General features: G+C 38.7%; 1 protein-coding gene across 1 annotated transcript; it reads left to right on the top strand.

Annotated features, from left to right (window-relative positions):
* Nucleotides 1-1243: 1243 nt before the first annotated feature.
* Nucleotides 1244-7169, top strand: LOC108471863 (uncharacterized). The gene is made up of 4 exons (XM_053021416.1): nt 1244-1548; nt 1777-1847; nt 2854-3419; nt 7110-7169. Exons 1-4 carry the CDS (start codon nt 1244-1246, stop codon nt 7167-7169), a joined length of 1002 nt encoding a protein of 333 aa, XP_052877376.1.
* The last annotated feature ends 3020 nt before the right edge of the window (nt 7170-10189 follow it).

Here is a 10189-nt window from a genome sequence, read left to right as displayed (position 1 = left end):
AAATCACATGCAAGGTTAACAAATATGAAACAAAAATCGAAAGAAAGGGAATATGAGGCACCCTAAATCACCTTTTTGGCTTTTCTTTGTATTCAATCTGCAAAAATGGTGTCTGTTTTTGTGCGTTTTTGTGTTTTTTGTTGCGTAAATGTGTAAGTGTTCGTAAAAAAAAAACTGATTACGAAGGAAAATTCCCTGGCTTTATAGCCGAAAAGGAAGAAAATAAATCAATGAAAATAAATACAATACAATATTTTCTCTTTTGTTTCTATTTGCTGCTGTGTTTGCCTTAGTTGTTTGCAGGTACGGAGCACGCGTTGGCGTATGTACAGGAGCTGTGCTGGCGTACGGAGGCGCAGATGTGACTGCTAGAGGGTACAGAGGTGTTGTCCGATTCTTGGCTGCGGCGCAACAGAGCAAAACCCTAGGGTTTCTGTTCTAAAATTTTCGGGCCATTTGGGCTGATGTAATTTTGGGGTTGGGCTTGTATTGGTTTTTAAAATTTGAGTCATGTAACTGAGCTATGGGCCTGTTGGGCTTGTTCTTGTAGTTGGGCCACTAGTTTCTGTAATTGGACTGTAAGGACTGTTATAATATTTTTTGATTTTTTTGTTTTGTTTTTTGTTTGCTCGGGCGGGAAAATTTGGCCCACTACACTTGTAATTATTAATTTTGATGACATCGATTGATATAAACTTTGGTTTATCTATATTTATGTTACGTAATTAACAAATATATCAAGTAAAAACAACTTATTGATTTTGACGATCAATACTTCCATTAAAAGTTCACTAAGTTTTTGTTAAGATACTAACTAACAAAATATTCGAATCCCTTTTTATTGGTAAAGAATATTCAAACCATTAATTAAACAATATTTTGAAATCATCACCATTGTTTAAGGAAACAAAAACCTTCGATATTTTGTCAAAAAGAAAAACAAAATGTCGTAATATTTCTTGTCTCATTATTTCAACAATCAAACTTAAAAGCCAATTACTTGAAGACAAAATATTTGGTCTCATCTATTTGTCTCCAAATAAGAATTTTCACGTCTCAATTTGATTGACATCGAATCAATTTTGAGCAGCTCGAGCTATTGAGCAAGTAAATTTAAATATTTTAATGCTTAATCAAACTTTTTTCTTTGTTTTTGGCTGGACTCAATTAGACTCTTATGCTTCAACTTCAATATATACGCAAAGTCCAAATTAAGGAGTAGCAATTGGAAACAAAGAGGAACATGTATGTGACAAGGGCTCTTTCAAATTATAGGAGGAACGCGGTCGAGCTTTCGGCGGCGGCACCACCGCACTTGGGTATAATGGTGTTGAGAGGGCGAGAAGGGGCGGATGCAGATGAAGGAAGAGGGCTTTTCCAAAACGGGTACGCGAAAGGATTATTAAAGAAACTCCCACTGCCTTCGAACGCGATGCTTATCAACACAGACTCGGATTTCGGAGAGTATTTCTACTTCATCCCTGTTCTTCATCAACCTTTGTCTTCAAATCGCTACCATGTCATCCATGCTGATGGAAAATACAAAGGGTAAATGACCACAATCTCTTTTTCTTTTCTTTTTACTTTAAAGTGGGAATTTGATTTCAGAATTGGATTCATTCAATTATTTTTAAAGAAACTTAAGAAAAAATGTTAAAATATGTCAAAGTCCCTATACTATTTTTATTTTTCATATTTCAAATTTTAGGTCCAATTGTTAAAATTGTTAAGACTATTTTGTTAAATTCAGGTTCATTACAATGTCATTTTTTTTAGTTACGTTGCTACCATTTGCGGATGGGAGTTTGTGTTGATAAGCATCACGTTCATGCTTGACCGGAATCTCAGTAAATACTTTGTATTCTTTACAAACTTCAAACGTGACATGCTTTGATCCACCACCCATCCCGCTCCACTATGGAGGTATAATATTAAAAACTACTACCACCTCAATGGATAGCCAATTCCATGCATATAACCAAAAAATCCTTTCTTCCATCCCCGCCCCATACCGCTTCACTTTAATTTAATTTTTACTACTTATCTTTAATATTTTCAATCTTGTTTAAAGTCAAGTAAATATTTAACCATAATTCTTCAAAAATATTTAAATATAAAATATATGAATTTTTTCTATATTAGGTTATTACAGCTTTTACGCTTTTAATAGTTTATATATACAATGATATTATATAGCCGAAAAGGTTGGAGGGCAAACAATTATCATAATCGTTTCATATTCACTATCCAAAAGAAAAATCCACCTCGCCCAACCTCACATCTACTTTTCAAAAGAAAAATCTGCTCGATTTGGAAAGGAGTGGTTTGAAATTCATTGAGCGGTTCGGTTTTTTCCATCCCTATTTGAAGATATAATATATTTATTATAAGTCAGTTAATTCGTTTGATTTATTCATTCCAAATTTTTTTATATAAAAGATAAAAACACCCTTAAAATAATATAATTTACTTATAAAATAAGAGTATTTTATCTTTTTCCAATTGAGTTATACCCGATTAACTTGTTACAACAATTTGCTTTATAACAACTATAAATTTAGCATTGCTTGGCTTTTTATTATGATCGAAATATTAAAAACAATTTCATCATTTGATGAAAACCCTAAAACCAGGTTAGCTGTTAAGTGTTCAACCGAAGATGACATGAGTTACTGTTGTTCAAGAAGGATCATACAAGACATTGAACCAAAACCCTTTGATCATAGGGATCAATACCAACAGTTCAGGATCTGCAGTGATAATATTGGTCGTTTTTATGCAAAACCCATTGTTCCTCACAGTTTTCTCCCCACTTTTCTAAGGTTCAAATTCACCCTTTTTGTGGAAAATAAGAGGGTACATCACTTGCAAGAAATGCTCGAGGGCTCGATGACTCGATTCGGTCACGGCTTCCGGAACTCAATTCTAGGACAAACATGATTACCGGGAAATGGTATACCCCATTCGTGTTCGTTAAAGAAAGTAGCATGATGAGAGTTCAAATGGAGAAATCATTGTTTTACATAGTGACATTAGAAAAGTTATGGGAAAAGATATGTTCATGGGAGAATGATGGGAGTAGTAAAGGAGATGTTATGACATTGAATGTTGAGATAAAAAGGGAAATTGATTTCTTGTTTGGGGTTGAAGTTTTGGGAGGGAGTGAAATGGATAATGAAGGGTTTGTTTGGTTTAGATATGGTGATGAGAAATTAGGGTTGAGTTTGGCGGTTTTGGAAGGAATGAGGTGGTTGGAAGAGGTGGTGGGGTGGGTTGATGGGGTTGAGAGGGTTGAAAGAGTAGTGGAGATTGGTGGTGGGTGGAGGAGAATTGATTGTTATGTTTTGGTGGAGAGGTTTGCTTTGAGAAGAATGGATGGGACTTTGGTACTTAATTGTGATTTCAGGCATACCCATGATGTAGCACCTCAAACCCGGCCCAGAAGTTATGGCCGGATCCGACGTGCCACATCAAAAACGTTAAAAAAAATTTTTTTTCATTCTAAGTCCAGAAAATCGTACTTGATGTTCAAAAGATTAATTCATTAAGTATTAAAGTGAATGGAAGCTCTGCACCAGGTAGGAAATCGGAAAAGAGGTGGTGAGTCCATCAGACTGCTTAAGTACCAAGCTCCCTTCGGATCCAATCCTAGACATGCATACCGCCATTGCCACACCTTAACGTCATGGATATTTCTAGGAAACCGATTTGATTAAGTCATTTTTAGGAAAAGTGATTAATTTTGGAAAATACTTTCATTGCGGAAGCTTTGCTTGTTGTCGTGTTATTTTGAAATCAATTGTTGTTTTTGAAAACGCGCCCTAAAGCTATCCAATTTCAACAGTTAAAATAAGTAATACCTATCTTAGTAATACATATTAAAACCATCAAAATAATTAAGCGGCCTTATTACATTTAAAACCCAAAACTTCAAACGTAAATAAAAGGATGTCCAGTTCACCGTAAGAAAATCAAACTTTCGAATGTGGCCACTCAATTCCCTCACGACCCAAGCCCACTATGGTTGGGGATTTCTGCGTGGATAAAATAAAAGGGTGAGTTTGGGAAACTCGGTGTGTAAGGAAAACCCATTCAAAGCCCAAGTCACTCAAGCCCATTGGGCCTAAGCCCATTCAGTAAAGTGGTACTAGGCCGAGCCATTTTCAGATTACAATAAACCGGGCCTTAGCCCTTATTCAGATAACAAGATGGCCCATAGGCCCATTTCAAAATACATGCAACATCAGTAAACATATGCAAGCCCATTTGGGTAACAGTGGTCTTGGGCGAGCCCTTTTCAGATTATAATAAACCGGGCCTTAGCCCTTATTCAGATAACAAGATGGCCCATAGGCCCATTTCAAAATACATGCAATATCGGTAAACATATGCAAGCCCATTTGGGGAGACTACTCAACCCACCAACCACTACACTCCACCCGCACCAGCCATACACTCCATGTGGGAATAGCTCAACCCACCCATTTAACACTCCACAGCTTGCAACCTTTCGCTTAGTTAACAAAGAATTGAGGCAAAGCCTCCAAGACGTGGACAAGCCACTTTCAGTACTTCCTCCGTCAATATCCCAGTCCCATGCATCGATAATAACAACATGGCATGCAATAAATAACAACAATCAAACATGCATTTAGGTCAATTTAACCTAGGGGTATTTTGGTAATTTATCTACTAGGGGTAAAGCGTAAATTTTTCACTTTTAAAGGTATTTCATAATTTATCTATTTTAGGGTTTTTCATACATATTCCTACTTTTCACGTACTAATGTAATCACGCATCGAGGGTTCTTATCGAATTGGGCCGTTGGCTATCATTCCAATTTTGGCCCATTAAGCCCAAAAATATCGAGGGCACGTAAATCATGCACTTTGGTCCAAATTTTGCAGTTTACCAAAAACATTAATCGATTTACCTCACGAGCATTCGCGACACTCGCAAATTTACAAAATACCGTTTTCGGCATTTGGCTTTTTGACTTTTGCCGATCCAGACTAAGAAAGAGGGTGTTAGTTACACACCTGTTTGCGACGATATACTGACGAGATCCACACACGAACCGCCTACAATTGGATTACTAACACGTTAATCTAACTATTCAAATATGAACTACGTATTAACCCCTTACAATGTTCGACCAACCACACCTACAGATCATAGTAAGCTTATAAGAAATCAATAAGCAACTCATTAACAATTTTTTTGTCAATGTTTACCACATAATCAAAATTTCACTGCAAGTTGTCTTCCTGAGCAACAGTCACTAAATCATTTATAACTGGAGCTACGAAACTCCAAATCAAGTGCCGTTAATTTTCCCTGAAAATAGACTTATATATCTTCTATCCATAAAATTTTCAGAATTTTTGGTTTAGCCAATCAATACCAGATTTTTCTCAAAGTTTCCCATGTTTCACTGTTTGACTAATCTGACCACCCTTCATTACGAATCAAATTTCTCATTGTACAGAATTCAAAATATGTTCTTGTTTATTGCATTAGAAACTAGACTCAATAAGCTTTAATTGCATAATTTATTCAGCTTCTAATTCTTCTCCCACAATTTATGGTGATTTTCCAAAGTCACATTACTGCTGCTGTCCCAAGCAGATTTATTACCAAATCACTCTTTCACACATACCTTTCATGCATGTTATTTAAACATGTATATCACCAATCAATCATCACATATCTATGATTTTACTTAAGTATAATCTCCATTTCATCATTTTAAAGCACAACATGTTAGCTGATTTTTCCCTTTAACATCTAAGGCACATGCATGCTCATTTGTTTGGCTCAACTTCACCTATCTTCCATTTTTCATCAAAAGAACATGAAACAACAACCGTTTCCTTTATTTTAATTCATGACTAAATGCTCACAACACAACTAAAAATCAAAATATACTTCAAGAGTTAAGGTAGAATCAAGAAGAACTCATGAACATCAAGATGAAGCAAACTACCATGAACTTACCTTCAATTTTCTTCCCCAAGTGATTTGAACATTCAAGAGCTTTCTCCTCTCCTTTCTCTTCTCTAACTTTAGGCTATGATGAACAAAGATGGACAAAACTTTGTTCTTTTCACCCCTTTTTCTTTTAATAAAATTTCATATTTCATCCATTTAATTCTTTAATACAAAAGACATGAAATGCCCATCATGGAACATTTACCTAAACCATTATCATGGAACATTTACCTAACCCATTATCATAGAATATTTACCTAATCCATTATCATGGAACATTTACCTGACACATTATCAATTTGTACCATGAATTATGGATATCAAGTGCTCATATTGTCTACAACAACATGATGGCTAGCCATTTCATGTAAAATGGGAGGTTTGTCATGCAAATCCTCCTATTTTGCACTCCTATTTATTTGGCCATTTCAATTTAGCCTATAGCATTTTCAAACATTTTCACATAGGTCCTATTTCATAATTTCACTCAGAAATGACAAAATCAAAGCATGAAATTTTGCCAACATTTACAGAATTCCCGAAAATTGAGACGTTACAACTCTACCCTCCTTAAAGAAATTTCGTCCTCGAAATTTACCTGATCCAACTAGTTGAGGGTATTTTTGACGCATAGTCTCTTCTGCTTCCCAAGTAGCTTCTTCCCTTCCATGATTACGCCAAAGTACTTTCACTAACTGGACAGATTTCCTTCTAAGAACCTTAACATCTCGAGCCAATATTTGCACAGGCTCCTCTTCAAAGGTCAAATCAGGCTAAACTTCAATTTCTGCAACTGGCAGGATATGAGCAGGGTCAGAACGATAACTCCTTAACATGGAGACGTTAAAAACATTGTGAATCCTGTCTAACTCTGGAGGCAATTCCAACTGATAAGCCACTGGGCCTACTCGCTTCAAAACCCGATAAGACCCAATGAACCACGGACTCAACTTGCCCTTCTTACCGAACCTTAATATCTTCTTCCAAGGAGAAATCTTTAAGAAGACCATATCACCTACTGAGTACTCAATCTCCTTACGCTTCAAATCTGCATACAACTTTTACCTATCAGATGCTTCTTTTAACTGGTCCCTAATTATTCTGACCTTATCCTCAGTATCAGCTACCAACTCTAGTCCAAGAATTTGTCACTCTCCTAGTTCAGTCCAACAACTAGGTGTACGACACCTTCGTCCATACAGTGCTTCATATGGTGCCATTCGAATACTCGCCTGGTAACTGTTATTGTACACAAATTCTGCCAACGGCAAGTAATCCTCCCAACTACCTCAAAAGTCAATCACACATCCCCTCAACATGTCCTCTAGAATCTGAATAACCCTCTCTGACTGACCATCAGTTTGAGGATGGAAAGCCGTACTAAAGTTCAATCGCGTCCCCAACACCTCATGCAACTTTTGCCAAAATCGAGATGTGAATCTGGGATCTCGGTCAGAGACAATCGAAACTGGGACTTCATGAAATCGTACAATCTTCGCCACATACAGCTTGGCTAACTTTTGAAGCGAAAAGTCAGTACGTACAGGTATGAAATGGGCTGATTTTTCAACCTATCCACAATCACCCACACCGAGTCTTTCTTTGATGGTGTCAAAGGCAACCCACTCACAAAGTCTATGGTTACCCTCTCCCACTTCCAAAGTGGTATCTTCACCGGCTGTAATAGTCCAGAAGGTAATTGATGCTCAGCTTTCACTTGCTGGCATGTCAGACATTTCCCTACAAACTCCGTTACTTCTCGTTTAAGTCCAGGCCACCAGTACAATTCTCGCAAGTCGTGATACAACTTGTTCCCTCCAGGATGCATGGCACAAAGTCCTTCATGAGGTTCATTCAATATTGTCTGCCTTAAATCAAAGTCCTCCGGAATACAAATTCTTCCTCGGAAACACATAACTCCTTCGCCATTTAACCCAAACTCAGAAGTTTCCCCTTCCTTAACTTGTTGGAAACGAGCGACCAAAGACTCATCATTCAACTGCTTTTCCTTAATCTGATCCACCCAGGTTGGCTTCACTTGCAACTCAGCCAACAGACTTCCATCATCATACAGACTCAGACGAGCAAACATTACTCTTAGATCAGATACAACTCTACGACTTAGAGCATCGGCTACCACATTAGCCTTCCTGGGTGATACTCGATGGAACAGTCATAATCCTTAAGTAACTCAATCCATCTCCTTTGCCTAAGGTTCAGCTCCTTCTGAGTCAACAAATACTTAAGACTCTTATGGTCAGTGTATATAATACACCTTTCTCCGTACAAGTAATGTCCCCAAATCTTAAGTGCAAATATCACTGCAGCCAACTCTAAATCATGAGTCGGATAGTTCCCCTCATGAGGCTTAAGCTGTCATGATGCATATGCAACCACCTTACCCTCTTGCATTAACACGCAGCCCAAACCCACGTGTGATGCGCCATCGCATACTGATAAAATCCTTCCCAGACTCTGGTGAATTAACACAGTGCTTGATGAACTTTCTTCAACTTCTCAAAAGCCTCCTGCTGGGTCTCAGTCCATACAAACGGTACCCCTTTCCTTATGAGTTTTGTCAGAGGTGCTGCCATCACAGAAAAACCTTCCACAAACCTTCTGTAGTATCCTGCCAACCCTAGGAAACTTCAAATTTCTGACACCGTCCTAGGTGGCTTCCACTCCAAAATTGCTTCAATCTTTCGAGGGTCCATCTTAATCCCTTCGGCAGAGACCACATGTCCTAAGAAGGTTACCTCCCTCAACCAAAATTCACACTTGCTGAACTTCGCGAAGAGTTCCTTCTCTCTTAACACTCGCAGTACTATACGGAGATGCTCATCATGTTTCGCTTCTGTTTCAGAATATACCAGGATATCATCAATAAAGACGACTACGAACTGATCCAAACATGGTTGGAACACACGATTCATCAGATCCATAAATGCTACAGGAGCGTTCGTTAGTCCAAATGGCATAACTAGAAACTCGTAATGACTATACCGAGTCCTGAATGCTGTCTTATGGATATTTGCCTCCTTGACCCTTAACTAATGATATCCAGATCGAAGGTTGATCTTGGAAAATACAGAAGCCCCTCTAAGCTGGTCAAACAGATCGTCAATCCTTGGTAGTGGATGCTTATTCTTAATTGTCAGTTTGTTCAACTGGCGATAATCAATGCACATCTGCATTGTACCATCCTTCTTCTTCACGAATAGCATCGGTGCTCCCCATGGAGACACGCTTGGCCTAATGAAGCCCCTATCTAACAACTCTTGAATTTGAGCCTTTAACTCCACTAACTCCTTCGGTGCCATCCTATACGGTGCGATGGACACGGACGCCGTTCCAGGCAACAAATCTTTTCCAAACTCAACTTCTCGGTTCAGAGGCAATCCTGGAAGCTCCTCCAGAAAAATATCTTAGAACTCTTTTACAGTCCTAACCTTATCCACTAACAATCCCTCCTCTTCTGACTGACTTAAAAATGCCAAATAGGCCTCACAACCTTTCCGAATCCACTTTTCGGCTCTTAAAGCCGACACCACATTGGACAAATAATCCATTCGCTCACCTATCACCATAACCTCCTCATCCTTTGTGGTCCTTAACACCATTCGTTTAGCAGCACAATCCAGAGTCGCTTTATGCTTAACAAGCCAGTCCATTCCCAAAATGAGATTAAACTCTCCGAACGGTAACTCCATCAGATCTCCAGGGAAAATCTTACCTTGAGTTTCTAAGGGTACATCCCTATACAGTTTGTCTACCCTAACCGAGTGACCCAAAGGACTTAGTACAGATACCCACTCACAATCTCCTCAAAGCAGTCCAAGTTGTCCATAATCTATTCTGTGGCCTCCAACCAATATTCCGCCACATTCAGGGCTATACCAGGCACGCCCCTAAAGATCTCCACTCCATTAGTCCCGAAGTCATTCAGACATAGATCCCTGAATTTCGTTGCCCGAACTTGCTCAGGCAACCCTTTCCAGAACACGAAGCATTGCCTGTGACAGGGCATCATCCTCGGCACCGCGGTCATGAGACTCTACCTCTGTTGCCAGTGGTACCGGTGCATCCACCGCTGGCATATGTCTCGAAGACAAAGATCTTGCTCAAGCACTTCCTCGGCTCCGTCCACGGCCTCTTCCATGAACGGCTCTTGTACTCATATCGTATTATCTTGATTAC

The sequence above is a fragment of the Gossypium arboreum genome, chromosome 11, assembly GCF_025698485.1.
Source record: "Gossypium arboreum isolate Shixiya-1 chromosome 11, ASM2569848v2, whole genome shotgun sequence".
Classification (NCBI taxonomy): Eukaryota; Viridiplantae; Streptophyta; class Magnoliopsida; order Malvales; family Malvaceae; genus Gossypium; species Gossypium arboreum.
This window is presented reverse-complemented; position numbering and strand designations above follow the sequence as displayed.

Excerpts from the sequence above, each read along its gene's own strand:
- LOC108471863 (XM_053021416.1), top strand. The coding sequence starts at position 1,244 with ATGTATGTGACAAGGGCTCTTTCAAATTATAGGAGGAACGCGGTCGAG. Across the intron at positions 1,549-1,776 it reads GCTGATGGAAAATACAAAGG|TTACGTTGCTACCATTTGCG; the intron begins GTAAATGACCAC and ends CATTTTTTTTAG. Across the intron at positions 1,848-2,853 it reads CATGCTTGACCGGAATCTCA|AGGGTACATCACTTGCAAGA; the intron begins GTAAATACTTTG and ends GTGGAAAATAAG.